The sequence below is a fragment of the Protomyctophum parallelum genome, assembly GCF_964188405.1.
Source record: "Protomyctophum parallelum genome assembly, chromosome: 12".
Taxonomy (NCBI): Eukaryota; Metazoa; Chordata; class Actinopteri; order Myctophiformes; family Myctophidae; genus Protomyctophum; species Protomyctophum parallelum.
This window is the reverse complement of record NC_139712.1, coordinates 35,492,308-35,509,807: the sequence shown is the minus strand read 5'-3', so window position 1 is coordinate 35,509,807 and position 17,500 is coordinate 35,492,308. Positions and strand designations below refer to the sequence as shown.

The following is a 17,500-nucleotide window of genomic DNA, read 5'->3' as shown; positions in this document are numbered from 1 at the left end:
CAAGAATGCTGACAAAAGGATAGAAGATAGAAGAGGGTTTATTTGTCACTCACTTTTCCTGCATGTCAAAAAATAAATAAAATCATATCATAACTTGAGTGGCCCACCGGTAATATGACCGGTACGTCCTGTGGCCAGTCCACCCCTGACACACACACACACACACACACACTCAAACACTTCCTGTGTTTGATGCTACTTAGCATAGAGCAGGTGCTAATATTCATGCTAGCAGCAAAGACTGGACAGGAAGAGAAAACAAGACAGGAGCAGAAAGCAGGACAGGGACAAGCGTAGACAGGCAAGAAAGAGAGCGATCTTGTCTCCAGTTCATCCATCTCTGCTTGCTTGTTGTTGTCTCAGAAAGTTTGTTTATATTTGCATATTTTATAATAAGTTTGACAGTTTTTTTTTATCAGTCATTTGACTTTTTCCTCAAATTATTTTAACCACATGAACCCTAGCGCAGTGGTTCCCAAACATTTTAATGTCAAGACCCCCCCAATTTGACACTAAAGCTGCGGACCCCCATTATCACACTCATTTGATTCCATTTGTACACTCTCTGAGTTACAGAGTACAGACCCATAAGGGTCCATTTGGTTCCTAACTGTGATTTAGCTGGGGACCGGGCCCATGGAACTCCCTCAAGGACCCCTAGGGGTCCCGGACCGGACCCCACTTTTGGAACCACTGGCCTAGCGTCCCAATGCTGGGGATACCGTAATAAATTGCTGAAAAAGAAAATGGGAAAAGCTCCAGTGAAAACAGATGAACATTTGGCGACAATATGGGGGAACGTCTGGCGACAATAGGCGTATATGTCAAAGAATGGCATTTGGTGAAAATAGCGGAACATTCAGGACAAAAATCTATTTTTTGCTAATTGACGTACAAGGAAGCCTATATAGGGTTTAAGTGGTTAAAGGTGTTTTTTATTTTTTATGAATTATTGTTGTGTTTGCGGTGGGCGTCACTCCATTCCCCCCCATTCACAACGGCCATGTGATGTCACGCCTGTATTTGACCTCTGACCTCTGCATGGACACAACACGTCACCTTGGATGGGGGGGATGTAAACATCAACTTTCCTACACTCTTAACCCCTTCAGGGCGGGAACCCTTTTTGGTGTTTTAAAGCATTGTTAATACTTTAGCTATTGAAAAATGGAGAAAATGTGGCATAAATCTTTGAATATATTCTATCAGAACGAACGTTTTTAACTCAAATCTTTGCTTCTTGGGGGTCCCTGGAACAACATATTCTCAGATGGGGGTCGGCGGCCAATTGCTTATATTTTTGGAGGTCCTTGACATAAAAATGTTTCAGAACGACTGACAATAGAAACATGGGTTTTTCAGAAAACTCAGGATTTAAAAGACTGGAATGCGGCCGAAATGCCTTAATTGTGCAAATAGAGACATGTGCAAATAGATACATTGCGAGTGAATATCTGAGGGGTGTACAAACAGTGCTTTTGCTTGCAGCAGGCCTACGGTAGGTAGGTAGTCTGGTTGAAACACGTCTTTCAATGGCTTTTGTGAGGATGGGGCGTTAGTCTTGTTTTCTTTAATTTACCCAGCCAAACTGTTCAATTTCCATTCAGCCTTTTGCACCCGACAATTATACAAACCACACGCATTTTTTTTAAATTGGCAACGCCGTCCTGCCTTTGACCAGGTGGAAGTGACGTGTGCTCGCTCGTAGCAAGTGTGTTTATATTACGTAGCTAGCTAGCTATAGAACGCATGATACATCAACAGTTGATGATGAGCTATTTTATCCGCCGTGACTTGCGATCTCGAACCGTGTGCTAGTTGACGCGTGAGGCCATCAACTGCACGGCATGGACACTCACACGCCTAACGGCTTGCTCGACCGCGCTACAGATGCCTGTCACGCATTTTTAACTCAAACCTTTGCTTCTGGGGTCCCTGGAACTCCATATTTTCAGATGGGGGTCGGCGGCCAATTACGTATATTTTTGGGGGTCCTTGACAGAGTTGGGTGTAACGAGTAACGGAAAATCTCGTTACTGTAACGACACTACTTTGGTCGGTAGCGAGTAATATAACGACACTACTCCTCCAAAATTGATAATCACACTACAGTTACTGGTCGCTTTAGTGCTGCAGTTACTCGTTACTTAATTGCGTCATGTGGCTGCTTTCAGCAGTGTTGCTTTGGACTAATGCACACAACGGAGATGAGTTGAACATGAACAGTAATGGTGCGCTGGAGTCGCGGACTAGAACATGTCAAATTTACGTCGTTTCGGTATTAAAATCTCCGCACTGCTCACAGCGAGCCAGTCTCCCACTGTCACAGAGACGGAGCAGTTGGGGTGTTGCCATGTCCGCTTATTATAAGCGACTTTGGGCTTGTTGTATAATAGCCTAGTCAGGCTTCTTTTGGGCTTGTTTTCATAGACATGGCTGCTTGTTTCTCTTCCAAAACCTGGCAACACTGCCAGCTGGGAGGGTCTTGTTTGTTGTAGAATGTATGTGCTCTCAGAGTCACAATCACTAGTTAGTTCAGAGATGAATAAACCAAATATGCCGACATGAAAAACTACATTTAATGAGCATGGAGCAGGGAACTCCACATCATAAAGAAAGGGATCCTAAAGCACTGTGAACATATAGGCTACTGATTTCTCTCAGTCTCATTATTTTTATTTGAATATATTTGATTTGATTGCTTGAAGAATTGATTAGAAGTTTGCATCGAAAAAGTTTTACAAGGTCAAGAGAACCACTGCACTAGACCGTTTTTGGAAAGGCCCATTTTGTTTTATTCCCCCACAACCTGGTAAAGAGCATAAAGAAAGATGTTGTGTATGTCCTCCTTATTAGGATTATAAAGATTTGTTAAGTGGTAAATTATGTGACAATGCGACATGCGATTTTATGGAGTAACGCAAAAGTAATGTAACGAGTAATGTAACTAGTTACTTTCTCCAGGGAGTAATAAAGTAATGTAAGGCATTACTTTTTTCAAAAGTAATATGTAATATGTAGTGCCTTACTTTTATGAGTAACGGACCCCAACTCTGGTCCTTGACATGAAAATGTTTGAGAAACGACTGACATAGAAACATGGGTTTTTCAGAAAACTGTCAGGATTTAGAAGACATTTGTAGAATCAGTTCTCAGGTCTAAATGGGTTAAAACATGGGAGTGATAATGTGTAGGACATACAGGTGACCACCAGTTGACACTGGGTTAGGCTAGGCTAGGCTAGGCTAGCTGCTGAAACATTAATGTTGCTAAAATACTGTTTCCTCTCTTTTCTTTTCTATCTGTCCAATGATTAAAGTCCCCATTAATGGTAAGTGTGGCGATGTGTGAGGGAGGGGGAGGGGGGTCCCCTGTCACCCAATCAGCATGCAGCCCACAACTCCTCCCCGCCTTGAAGTTATCAGTTGGCATGGCAACGCTGTCATTCACCACCCCTCATCCCAGCAACCCGCCTGCCCGTCACGTCATCCTAAACCAATCGTTTAGCAGGTCCCGCCTCCCTGGGGCCTGTCGCTCTCTCTGATTGGATATTGTGTTTGTCGTTGTGTTGCTGTGGTGCATTGTGTCTCATCTCTCTTCCACCAATCACTGGTCATCGCTCGTTACATCGCCACCACTACAACCATTATTGGTTGAGCTGTGTAATGTGTATGTAGAAGAGAGCTAATTGAAGTGAGGTCTCAGGCCAGCCAATGAGAGCAGAGATACAGATAGTAGAGAGTTCATTCTAGTGTCAAACATGATGTCATAGATGATAATATGATGTCATACTATCTCACACAGAAATCACACTCTACTCAAACTAAAACCCAAGATAAGTAAACACATAACAGTGCCTAGTATACATATTCCAGTTCATATTGACATCACGTTAGGGGGGGGGGGTCACTCATTGATTGATTGATTGATTGATTGATTGATTGATTGATTGACAATGAAGCTCGAGAGCGTATTCCATTGCTGTCCATTCATGATAAAAGAATAACAGAGTTGTGTGTCCTTGGTTTCATCTCCTGTGTCGAGTCACTCAAATACCTCTCGGACAAAGACATGAAAAACGAATGTCTCAACGGTCACGATTCAAATTGAAACTCATGACTTTAACATTCCAGTCCCTCCTTCATCATAGTGACCTCATCCTATAGTGTTGCCATCATATAGTGACATGAACACAGACATGTTGATGTATTGTCTGTCTGTCTGTCTGTCTGTCTGTCTGTCTGTCTGTCTGTCTGTCTGTCTGTCTGTCTGTCTGTCTGTCTGTCTGTCTGTCTGTCTGTCTGTCTGTCTGTCTGTCTGTCTGTCTGTCTGAATCACAACCATTTGTTTCTCCTCTCCTCTCCTCTCCTCTCCTCTCCTCTCCTCTCCTCTCCTCTCCTCTCCTCTCCTCTCCTCTCCTCTCCTCTCCTCTCCTCTCCTCTCCTCTCCTCTCCTGGTCCAGATGACAGCCACACTATGACCAGTGAGACCAGCAGTCTGGTGCAGCAGTCTCACAGTCAGAGTTATAAGAAGAAGCAGAGAGGAGCAGACGCTGCAGATGTTCCTCCTTATCAAACAGGACAGCTTCATCCAGCCATCAGAGTGGCTGATCTGCTGCAACACATCACCCAGATGAAATGTTCTGAAGGCTACGGATTCAAAGAGGAATATGAGGTGAGAAACAGCAATACACTGAAATATACTCACTAACAACTCATCACCCAGATGAAATGTTCTGAAGGCTACGCATTCAAAGAGGAATATGAGGTGATACATACTAGTACACTGAAATATACTCACTAACAACTCATCACCCAGATGAAATGTTCTGAAGGCTACGGATTCAAAGAGGAATATGAGGTGATACATACTAGTACACTCTACACTGAAATATACTCACTAACAACTCATCACCCAGATGAAATGTTCTGAAGGCTACGCATTCAAAGAGGAATATGAGGTGATACATACTAGTACACTCTACACTGAAATATACTCACTAACAACTCATCACCCAGATGAAATGTTCTGAAGGCTACGGATTCAAAGAGGAATATGAGGTGAGAAACAGCAATACACTGAAATATACTCACTAACAACTCATCACCCAGATGAAATGTTCTGAAGGCTACGGATTCAAAGAGGAATATGAGGTGATACATACGTACTAGTACACTGAAATATACTCACTAACAATACCACATCACCCAGATGAAATGTTCTAGTACAGTGGTTCTCAACCATGATTTAGGGGGCATCAGGGTCCACTTGAAAATCCCCAAAGTGCATTTTCAGAGAATGTTAGGATCAATCAATTGATTGTGTTCCAGGCCGGCTTCGATCAATGGAACTAACTTAGTACAAGTAAGTATTTTGCCAATTACTTTGGGGGGCCATTTGCAGTATCCTTGCGGCCTACAAGTGAGCCCCGGCCCACAGGTTGAGAACCACTGTTCTAGTACACTGAAATATACTCACTAATAACACCACATCACCCAGATGAAATGTTCTGAAGGCTACGGATTCAAAGAGGAACACTGCATTAAACATACTAATACCCTGAAATATACACACTCACACTAACAACAACACGGGTAGAAAAAAAAAGAAGCTCCCAAACGCTTTTGCTCGAGTTTTGTTCGACCACTCCCACCCAAAAAAGAAGGAATCTAAATAATGAAAGGAAACAGATTTGGAGGCAAATTAATTACAGTTTGAGACCATAGTTAACTTAACGCAATGTGTCTCATCATCAGTGACCTACAGTATGAAGTGGTGCATATAAGTCAAACTGGCAAGATATGAATTAGTCGCTTGATGTAAAAGTTGATGATTGATTGAGGTGTATTGTTTGTGTAAGTCATCTTGTCATTGTGACCACTGACCTCAGATGACACCAGAGTGACACATATAGCTGTTAATAAATGAAAGAAAACAGGCAGCATTTTGTGTCTAACAAATTGATGTAGTTGATGTAGACCCAGAAATACACCAACACAATGTACTTAAATCCCTCTTCACGACTGTCTTTATAAATCTACCAGTCTGTTTACTGTAGCCCTGCTGTGTGTGTGTGTGTGTGTGTGTGTGTGTGTGTGTGTGTGTGTGTGTGTGTGTGTGTGTGTGTGTCTGCGTGCGTGCGTGCATGTGTGCGTGCTTCCGTGCGTGCGTAGGCTAGGTACGTGTACATGTGTGTTCGTGCGTACTCAGTATTTATAATGGATCAGCCCTGAGGGCAGCCCACTAGGAGGAAGCACACACACACACACACACACACACACACACACACACACACACACTCACACACACACACACACACACACACACACACACACACACACACACACACTCACACACACACACACACATACTCTTAAAAAAACACTCAAATACACATATTCCCGCCTGGAGCAATTTCACCCTCCATTTGCAGAGAGTATACACACTGAGAAACTATTGCAGTGTCTCTCACTTTCTGTTTAGTCTCTCTCTCATTATCTCCCTCATTTATCTCTCATTATCACTATTGTCTCTCTCTCTCTCTCTCTCTCAGACATATTCATGTGTTTATTATAATACAAACATTAAACGTATGTGTTCATTATTAATTCAAACACACTATTACTGTGTTAATTATATTACAGTAACCCCCGCCCGGTAATCACGTTAATATTTGAAAATATCTGTGTCATTTTCCATTTATTAGTTTCACTGCTGTAGGCTCTTTTGCGCAGAGAATGTTTACATTTTGAAAGCCTTATTTATTGCATTATGAAAGCATCCGGTGGGACATTATTGCAATACAATTAGGCATAATTCATTAATTCCACAACAGGAATCGGTGGATAATATTGGAAAATCGGTCACCAATATTGGTGATTTTATTTATTATTTGTCGACTCTGTAGTTGACGAATGTAGTGGCCATGCATTGTGTTCCATTTGGACACTCTCGGAGATAAATGAACACTGAGGATTTCAGATCTACAACGAGCTTGTAGATCTGGAAACATCTGGAAAAAAAAATCCAAAAATCACGGCATTCCATCTTTAACCTTCATTCTAGATTAAACTTGTCGTTCTAGATTTAATTTATTTTAGGCTATAGTTTTAACTTTAGATTCTAAATTTAACTTTTAATTCTATGTTTAACATTTGATTATATTTCAGTCAGACGACAGCTTGGATTGAAAATAATAATAATAATAATATTTAGGAAAAAAATAAATATATATATATATATATATATTCAGTATAGTGTAGCGGTCAGAGCATAATGCCTTTCATGTGGAAGGCCGTGCGGGACAGGGCAGAGCAGCAGAACGATGTGAGCCAGGAGCTTTTTTCCGTACTTTACTCAGTATCACTTCCCAGACAATTTGAGTTCTTAGCAGTTCAGATAATGGTGGCGAACTCACCCTTGACCATCATCTGCTGCTATAGACCTCCGTCTGCTTTATCGGAAGCCTTGGGTAATTTAACGGACCTGCTATCCAAGTGTGCTAGCACTGAACTTCTATGTCTCGGCGATATGAACTGGGATTGGGCTAGTGACAAAGCTGCTAGCTTTAAGCAGCAATGTGACACCCTAAACCTAGTCCAGATCATTCGCTGTCCCACCAGGCATAATCCAGCTACTGGTGGTGACACTTTAATTGACATTATATTAACAAATGCTGTACATAAATACATTGCTGTCGGTGTATTTGCAAACGATCTAAGTGACCACTGTGCAATTTCTTGTGTTAGGAGCACTAAGCTACCTAAAGGAAATGGCCTAACTATCCTCCGGCGGTGCCTTAAACACTTCTCGGAACAAGCCTTCCTCCATGATTTGGCATCAGTCGATTGGTTTCGGATCTCCTCAATTCCAACTGTGGATGAGGCTTTTCGTTTTTTTCACGACCATCTTCTCTGGCTGATAAACAAGCATGCGCCTTTCAAAAAAAGAAGAATTAAGAATAGAGCAAATCCCTGGTTTTCTAGGGAATTAGCTGACTTGTTGCACACTCGAAATAAGCAATGGTCACTCGCCAGAAAATCTAAGTCTGCAAACGACTGGCTTTTATTTCGGGTGCTGAGAAACAAATGTAAGGCCCTTATTAGAAAATCCAAATCCGAACACTATCTATCTCTCACAGTAGATACTGCGAGTAATCACTCCAGCTTCTGGAGAGTAGTCAAAACACTTCAGCAGAAAGGTGCTGCTGTCCCCCCGCCAAAAGTTCGGGTTGGAGACTCATTTATTTCTGACAAAAAATCTATGTCAAATGCATTTAATGCTCATTTTAAAAGGGCTGGTCATCTTTTTGACGAGCAAAATGCCGGAGTCCCTCATCAAGGCGCCCATGTGAATACTGGCTCACCTGTTGATTTTGATTTTGACTTCTCTCCTATTCTAGTTCCAGATGTGTTGCGTGCCCTGTCCACACTTGACCCAAAAAAGTCCTCTGGTCCAGATGGTCTCGACCCTTATTTTCTAAGAATTTCGGCCTTGGTGATTGCACAACCGATCACTGACATTTGTAATCTCTCTTTAACTACTCAGAGTGTGGAAACAGGCTCATGTTTCACCACTTCTCAAGGCTGGCGACCCCTGTGACGTCAATAACTACAGGCCTATCTCCAACCTCTCAGCCTTGGCTAAGATTTTGGAGGGCCAAGTAACGACTCAGGTTAAACTCTTTCTTGATGCACATACGATTCTAAACCCAATGCAGTCTGGCTTCAGGGCAAAACATAGTACTGTGACAGCATGCCTTAATGTCATGGATGACATCAGGGATGCCCTGGGCTCAAAATCGTTCTGTGCAGCCTTATTCATTGATCTTAGCAAGGCATTTGACACCGTGGACCATCATGTCTTGCTAAATGTCCTCTCGAATACTGGTTTTCGCCATAATGTGCTAGGCTGGTTTAAATGCTACTTATTTGGCCGCACACAGTGTGTTAAATTTGGTGACACACTGTCTGACTCTATCACCCTAGAGAAAGGAGTCCCTCAAGGTTCCATTCTAGGACCTTTGCTTTTTCTGCTGTATGTGAACCATATTTGTAGTCAATCCAAGCATAGTAGGTATCATATGTATGCAGATGACACAATTCTGTATTCCTGTGCCCCCTCACTTGATGTGGCAGTGTCAAACTTGGCCTCTGACTTTGTCTCCTTGCAGCATGAACTGCTAAACAGCAAATTGCTATTAAACGGCCACAAAACCAAGGCCATGCTATTTTCTCCAAATAGCCTAGTCAATGTCCCCTCAAATATCACCACTCTGGATGGAGTATCCATCGAATGGGTTGAGTTGTATAAATATCTTGGGATTTGGTTGGACAACAAGTTAAACTTCAAACACCACATTGACACCTTGGCAAAAAAGCTTAAGTTCACACTGAGCTTCTTCTACAGAATGAAGTCCTGCTTTTCTAATGCTTCTCGCAAAAAGCTGGTTACAGGCCTTTTCATGTCGCAGCTTGATTATGGAGATACTGTCTACCGCTTTGCTAGTTCCTCAACTCTGAGCAAACTTGACCCCCTGTTTCATGCTGCATTGAGGTTTATAACCAATTCCCCCTATAGGACTCATCACTGTACTCTGTACGCCCTTGTGGGTTGGTATTCCTTAACGTCTCGCAGGTTGCTACATTGGTATACTCTCATTTATAAAGCCATTCTTGGTAACCTCCCACGTTACATTGGTTATAAATTTGAACTTGTCCAAAACTCTCTCAACCTCAGATCAAATGGTTGGTTACGCTATGTCGTGCCCCCAACAAAATCTGAGGCTGGGAAAAAAAGCATTGCTTATTTCGGACCCTGGTCTTGGAATGACCTACAGTCCAGACTCAAACTGGCTGCTGTGATTCCCCTAGTGAGCTTTAAATGGATTGCCATGGGCACACTTCCCATACACTGCTCCTGCTTTGACGTATAGCAACTGTCTGCTTGCTTTTTTAGTCAACTAGCAATTCCCGTTGCTTAAATCTTTTAGTCCTTATTGGTCGCGTTCCTGTTCTCCATTTTAGCTTCTTTGGTAGTGGGTACTGTATTTATGAGCATTGTATGTCTGTCCTGTTTTTTTGTTATTTTTTGTTACTGGCAGAGTTGTGTCACTTATTTTGCCTATTGTTCTGAGCAAACTTGACCCCCTGTTTCATGCTGCATTGAGGTTTATAACCAATTCCCCCTATAGGACTCATCACTGTACTCTGTATGCCCTTGTGGGTTGGTATTCCTTAACGTCTCGCAGGTTGCTACATTGGTATACTCTCATTTATAAAGCCATTCTTGGTAACCTCCCACGTTACATTGGTTCTAAATTTGAACTTGTCCAAAACTCTCTCAACCTCAGATCAAATGGTTGGTTACGCTATGTCGTGCCCCCAACAAAATCTGAGGCTGGGAAAAAAAGCATTGCTTATTTCGGACCCTGGTCTTGGAATGACCTACAGTCCAGACTCAAACTGGCTGCTGTGATTCCCCTAGTGAGCTTTAAATGGATTGCCATGGGCACACTTCCCATACACTGCTCCTGCTTTGACGTATAGCAACTGTCTGCTTGCTTTTTTAGTCAACTAGCAATTCCCGTTGCTTAGATCTTTTAGTCCTTATTGGTCGCGTTCCTGTTCTCCATTTTAGCTTCTTTGGTAGTGGGTACTGTATTTATGAGCATTGTATGTCTGTCCTGTTTTTTTGTTATTTTTTGTTACTGGCAGAGTTGTGTCACTTATTTTGCCTATTGTTCTGGCCAGTTCACACTTGTAAAAGAGACTTCAGTCTCAATGTGGTTTTTACTGGTTAAATAAAGGTTAAATAAATGTAACACTAGGATGTCTGAAAATAATTCACTCCTACTCAGTCTGGCTATTTCGGCCCAATCGACCGCCGTCCCCCTTTCTCCCCCACTCTACTTGATCATGGTGGCTCCCTGAAAATGGCTCATCTGCCAGCTCACAAAGCGCTGTCATGCAATGACTTTATTTCTCCCGAAACGGAAACAATATATTGCGACCTCTTTCCTTTCTTAGTCAAAGGCTGTTTTCAATTAAATTACTTGTGTATAATATGAATAAATGCTACATCCTACAGTACATTGTGCATTGTGTTCGATAACACACGCGTAGCCTATAATGTTTCCCCCTCTATATAAAAATGACAATATATAACTCTAATGTCGTTTTTCGTCTGACTCTGAGCAATGTGCCTGGCTCTGGCTGTTATACAATAACGTGCGCTCACACCGTCACTATAATTATAGTTTGGTAAACTGTTAGAATGTGACATGCCTGGTTTCTATTTAGTGAGCAAGGCTTACATCTGGTCTAAAGCCCACCCACTGTATGCGCTGATTTCCATACACAATACATACACGATCCGTATCCTCCACTCACCGGATGTTGAATTAACAGTGCTAACGGCCGTATATCCAATCTTTTACACTATAAACCGATTTCCCGACATTTCCTTTTCACTTGATACCGTTTCGTAGAGAGGGCCTACACAACCGATCTATATACCAAATGAAAGCCCGAATTTCGTAGTTTACATGGTATTTTGAATGTTTTTAAATGAGTTATGATGAGTTATGATTTAAAGAAAAGAGGGGTGGAGGGAAAAAAAGAACACACAACACACAGACAGCTATAGCTAACTAGGCTAGAGAATAGACTGGAGAATAGACTTTCACCAACACACAACACGTTATTGTATAACAGCCAGAGCCAGGCACATTGCTCAGAGTCAGAAAAAAGGAAAGCCGTGCGTGCGTGGAAATCAGTTCCACGGGTCGCTTGTAGAAAAGTGTACAGACAAAGAAGGACGGACAGAACTCTTTTGACTATTCATTATTTATACTGATTGATTATACAGTTGAGCAATATTTATAGGCTTCAAAACACGTTGTTTGTGAGAGGGGGAAAAAGCCTCAGTAATCAGACTTTAATTCAGGCTTACAGAAACTATGCATATAGCCTACGGTACAAAATAAACATTTGAATGATTCAATAGTTGATTAGACAGACAAGCAATATTTATAGTGCTGTATACGTATATGACATGTGTGGTATATGGTACAGAAACACAATGCACAATGTAGGCCTACTGTAGGATGTAGCATTTATTCATATTATACAAGTAATTTAATTGAAAACAGCACGGCTGTCGCACAGCTCATCTCGATGCAGGGTATATTGAAAACGGCCTGGAGAAAAGAGAACAAAAAGGATGATCCGTGAAATTAATTAATTTATTACAGAACAGAATAGTCAGTCAGTCAACACACCATATTTCACAATATATTTTTTCCGTTTCGGGGGAAATAAAGTCATTGAAAGACATTGTTACATGTAGAAGAAGAATTTATTCAAAAGAGAGGGAAAAAAAGAAAGGGGACTACGGGCAGCTTGCAGATTATCTATTTTCGGTGCGGACACCATGATGAAGTGGCGGAACAAAAAGGTTGATATTTAAATTGTGCTATTCTCTGCCAATTTTCTACCGATTGTTCTAATTCCAAATGGCCTATAATCCGTGAAGTGTAAATTTTCATTGGGTGTATAATAATGTATTTATAAGAGAGGGACGGGAAAAAAAGAAAAGTGCGTGCGTGCGGGCAACAATGTCGTCTCCAGCTGGAGAGGGAGGTGTGAACGAGTAGACGGGTGCGGGGGGGGAGAAGGGGGACGGCGGTCGATTTGGCCGAAATAGCCAGACTGAGTAGGAGATATATGCTTAAAATCATATTTACTTTATTTTTCATATTTACAAAATAGGGGGAGGTGGGCGCCAGTAAACCTAGACCACTGGGTACTGGTGACTTCAAGAAAGTAATGTGTGATGTTATGTTACATAAGCGTTTATTTTACAATGGTCTCAATCATTCAGAAAGTGTTTATTTATATACTTAAATAATAAAGTCTATACTTTGCTCCATTCACTCCAATACATTCCCAGCAGTTTCGGCAGCAGATTCGTCACTGTGTACTAGGCTACTGTTAATATGAAAAAAGTATTTCATCAAACACCACTGACTTGTAATATTGCAAAATCCTTTATTCTCAACATTTTTTAAGCGTTATTTAGTTTGTAATGTTGATGAATTAAAAACAATATAGGCTTTTGAAGGCAGGATTGTGAACCCAATACTGCCACCAGCTGGCGGAGTCAGGTTAAGCCCATTCAGCCCAGAGCCGTACAGTGCTCTTTAAATTCCTGAATAAAATTAAACAGTTAGCAAGTCGAAAAAACCCCAGTCGGAAAACAATCTGTGATATGTCTTCTATTATATTCCTGGACCGATTATATGACAAAGGTCGCTATCGTTCATAAATAATGTTTGTTTACAAGATGTCCAGCGGTCTCCCATCCACTCCCATGTATTCATCGAACTTCCAGTGTGAGTTTTGGCACATGGGGGCGTGGTGGGGTGTCATGGCGCAGCCCCGGCGTCCAGTCACGTGACACCATGACGTTGGTGTCTTTTCCTTCTCTAAGCTTTCTTGCCTATGAACGCACGCACGCACGCACGCATAGGTAAGGAAGTAGCCTTGTAGAGACGTGGATGCGTTGTCTCCTCTTCCTGTGGTCCAATCACATGGCAGCTTGTTAGTGCTTTTCTGTGGGTCTGGCCAATGGTAAGGCAGCATGCTGGTGCCTGGAGGGATAGGACATGCCTGAGGGCATTGCACGCACACACTCACGCACACACACACACAACGAACCACACTTAATATTATTTAAACACCTCTCACACACACCCAGGCAGGCCCCCGAGAATTCATATTTATAAGAGATAACATTTCCAATGTGCTTTCGGCATATCACATCACATCACAATCAAAACATTAATTCATGTACAATAGAGGTGTATTTGTACGTCTCTAAATGTTCTGATGAATTGAAAATGGTGGACCCTGTTGTAAACAAGTGAAATGCTTTAACAGTGTGTCGTCCACAGAAACCTGTAAAAACGTTCGCTCTGAAAGAATATATATTCAAAGATTTTTACGATTTTTCAAAAGTAGCAGACCTACCGAGTGGCACGCTATGAGCTTGTAGATCTGCTATTTTTCAATAGCTAAAGTATAATGCTTTGAAACACCAAAAGGGTTCCCACCCAAAATGGGTTTTAATACATACTTCAATGTACCCACACGAAACTGTTTCTGCTCGTAACAATCCACATACAAATATTTAATGTAAATATATATTTTATATATTGGGCTACTAGTATACATACAAAGTGCAATTAATTATTATTGTCTAGATTGTACACATATTCAAAGTTTAAATGCTTTACATCAAGGGTTGGTGAACACACACAAACGCGTGTACGCGCGCACACACACACACACACTTATAGGGATGCTGATGATGAAGAATCTTGAATCTTCGACCTTGAGTGAGATAAGATGACAGACGGAATTGAAACATTCCGAATATACATTATTCATACAGACTGTGCATGTAGGTCAGTGAGTGCGTGCGTGTGTGTGCGTGTGTATGTGTGTGTGTGTGTGTGTGTGTGTGTGTATGTGTGTGTGTGTGTGTGTGTGTGTGTGTGTGTGTGTGTGTGTGTGTGTGTGTGTGTGTGTGTGTGTGTGTGTGTGTGTGTGTGTGAGTGGGGGGGGGGGATTGTACTCTCATTTAAAACTATTTGATCATCTTCGCTGTCAGACTGGAGATGGCCTCTGGTGTCTGTACAGTGTTTGTACAATGTGTGTGTGTGTGTGTGTGTGTGTGTGTGTGTGTGTGTGTGTGTGTGTGTGTGTGTCTTTAAATTTAGATTAAAGTGCCTCTCAATAGAATTGTTTGAGTAATCTTTGTGTGTGTGTGTGTGTGTGTGTGTGTGTGTGTGTGTGTGTGTGTGTCTCTAGAGTTTCTTCGAGGGTCAGTCGGCAGCGTGGGACTCGGCCAAGAAGGACGAGAACCGCATGAAGAATCGCTATGGCAACATCATCGCCTGTACGTATACGGGCTATGGGAGAGTTAGAATGGTGCAAAAGGAGAACAATGAGCAGTCCGTACGGGCTATGGGAGAGTTAGAATGGTGCAAAAGGAGAACAATGATCTGTCCGTACGGGCTATGGGAGAGTTAGAATGGTGCAAAAGGAGAACAATGAGCTGTCCGTACGGGCTATGGGAGAGTTAGAATGGTGCAAAAGGAGAACAATGAGCTGTCCGTACGGGCTATGGGAGAGTTAGAATGGTGTAAAAGGAGAACAATGAGCTGTCCGTACGGGCTATGGGAGAGTTAGAATGGTGCAAAAGGAGAACAATGAGCTGTCCGTACGGGCTATGGGAGAGTTAGAATGGTGCAAATGGAGAACAATGAGATGTCCGTACGGGCTATGGGAGAGTTAGAATGGTGTAAAAGGAGAACAATGAGCCGTCCGTACGGGCTATGGGAGAGTTAGAATGGTGTAAAAGGAGAACAATGAGCTGTCCGTACGGGCTATGGGAGAGTTAGAATGTTTTAAAAGGAGAACAATGAGCTGTCCGTACGGGCTATGGGAGAGTTAGAATGTTTTATAAGGAGAACAATGATCTGTCCGTACGGGCTATGGGAGAGTTAGAATGTTTTATAAGGAGAACAATGAGCTGTCCGTACGGGCTATGGGAGAGTTAGAATGGTGCAAAAGGAGAACAATGAGCTGTCCGTACGGGCTATGGGAGAGTTAGAATGGTGTAAAAGGAGAACAATGAGCTGTCCGTACGGGCTATGGGAGAGTTAGAATGGTGCAAAAGGAGAACAATGAGCTGTCCGTACGGGCTATGGGAGAGTTAGAATGGTGCAAAAGGAGAACAATGAGCTGTCCGTACGGGCTATGGGAGAGTTAGAATGGTGCAAAAGGAGAACAATGAGCTGTCCGTACGGGCTATGGGAGAGTTAGAATGGTGCAAAATGAGAACAATGATCTGTCCGTACGGGCTATGGGAGAGTTAGAATGTTTTATAAGGAGAACAATGATCTGTCCGTACGGGCTATGGGAGAGTTAGAATGTTTTATAAGGAGAACAATGAGCTGTCCGTACGGGCTATGGGAGAGTTAGAATGTTTTATAAGGAGAACAATGATCTGTCCGTACGGGCTATGGGAGAGTTAGAATGTTTTATAAGGAGAACAATGATCTGTCCGTACGGGCTATGGGAGAGTTAGAATGTTTTATAATGAGAACAATGAGCTGTCCGTACGGGCTATGGGAGAGTTAGAATGTTTTATAAGGAGAACAATGAGCTGTCCGTACGGGCTATGGGAGAGTTAGAATGTTTTATAAGGAGAACAATGAGCTGTCCGTACGGGCTATGGGAGAGTTAGAATGTTTTATAAGGAGAACAATGAGCTGTCCGTACGGGCTATGGGAGAGTTAGAATGTTTTATAAGGAGAACAATGAGCTGTCCGTACGGGCTATGGGAGAGTTAGTTTTATAAGGAGAACAATGAGCTGTCCGTACAGGCTATGGGAGAGTTAGAATGTTTTATAAGGAGAACAATGAGCTGTCCGTACGGGCTATTTTGATGTTAACATTTTCACTTTCCGATCGATCGTTCATTCATCGCTACTTTTGTGTGAGCCTGACACGTAACAGAGCCTGACACGTAACAGAGCCTGACACCTGACACAGTATAAAATACAGCATTAATGTGTGTGTGTGTGTGTGTGTGTGTGTGTGTGTGTGTGTGTGTGTGTGTGTGTGTGTGTGTGTGTGTGTGTGTGTGTGTGTGTGTGTGTGTGTGTGTGTAGATGATCACTCCCGTGTTCGTCTACAGCCACAGGACGGAGAGAGCGGCTCAGATTATATCAACGCAAACTATGTGGATGTAAGTAAACCTGTCTGTCTGCCTGCCTGTCTGTCTGTCTGTCTGTCTGTCTGTCTGTCTGTCTGTCTGTCTGTCTGTCTGTCTGTCTGTCTGTCTGTCTGTCTGTCTGTCTACTATGTTAATGTAATTCAGAGAATTCAACTCACCTCAATTTGATTCAAATCCCTCCATCCATCTTTATATAAAAAATCACACCCGTGTGAAGTGAGGGGCGCTAATATATTAAAAGTCTAACTCATGTTGATTATGTGATGTAATGGTATGTAATGTAAAACACAAACATTAACATTAAACACCATTAAATATGTCGTATAATTTCTATACATTAACTAACTAAATAACTACGGTACTATTTTCACTGAGTCAAGTAAAATGTTTTAAGTGATCCCATGCAACAGAAGGTCTTTCACTCAGGGGCTCCTGACTAAAAATCTCACATCTATTGTTCTAAAAAACCTTTGAGGCAGCTCAGAGGTGTGAATGAAACCAGATCCTATTGTCTGCCACAAGAACCTGTGGTTTGCATAGTCCTGATAGCAGAGAGGAGTGGAGTTCTTACTCTGAGTTACTGGGTAATACTGTTTTAATTCACTTCTATTTCAGTTCTGTTATATTTAACTATGTTCATTAGAGTGCTCAGTTTCATCTAAAGACCGGTTATGGTTTTAACTACAATTTGTCA

General features: G+C 42.1%; 1 protein-coding gene across 2 annotated transcripts in view; it reads left to right on the top strand.

Moving 5' to 3' along the window:
* Positions 1-17,500, top strand: part of LOC310868026 (receptor-type tyrosine-protein phosphatase mu-like) — a 123,206-nt gene that overhangs the window by 92,973 nt on the left and 12,733 nt on the right. For both annotated transcript variants that reach the window (XM_083778231.1, XM_083778230.1), the window contains 3 exons: positions 4,463-4,674; positions 14,874-14,961; positions 16,742-16,818. In XM_083778231.1, the coding sequence (XP_083634357.1) occupies positions 4,463-4,674; positions 14,874-14,961; positions 16,742-16,818 (377 nt within the window). The remainder of the gene's footprint in view (positions 1-4,462; positions 4,675-14,873; positions 14,962-16,741; positions 16,819-17,500) is intronic.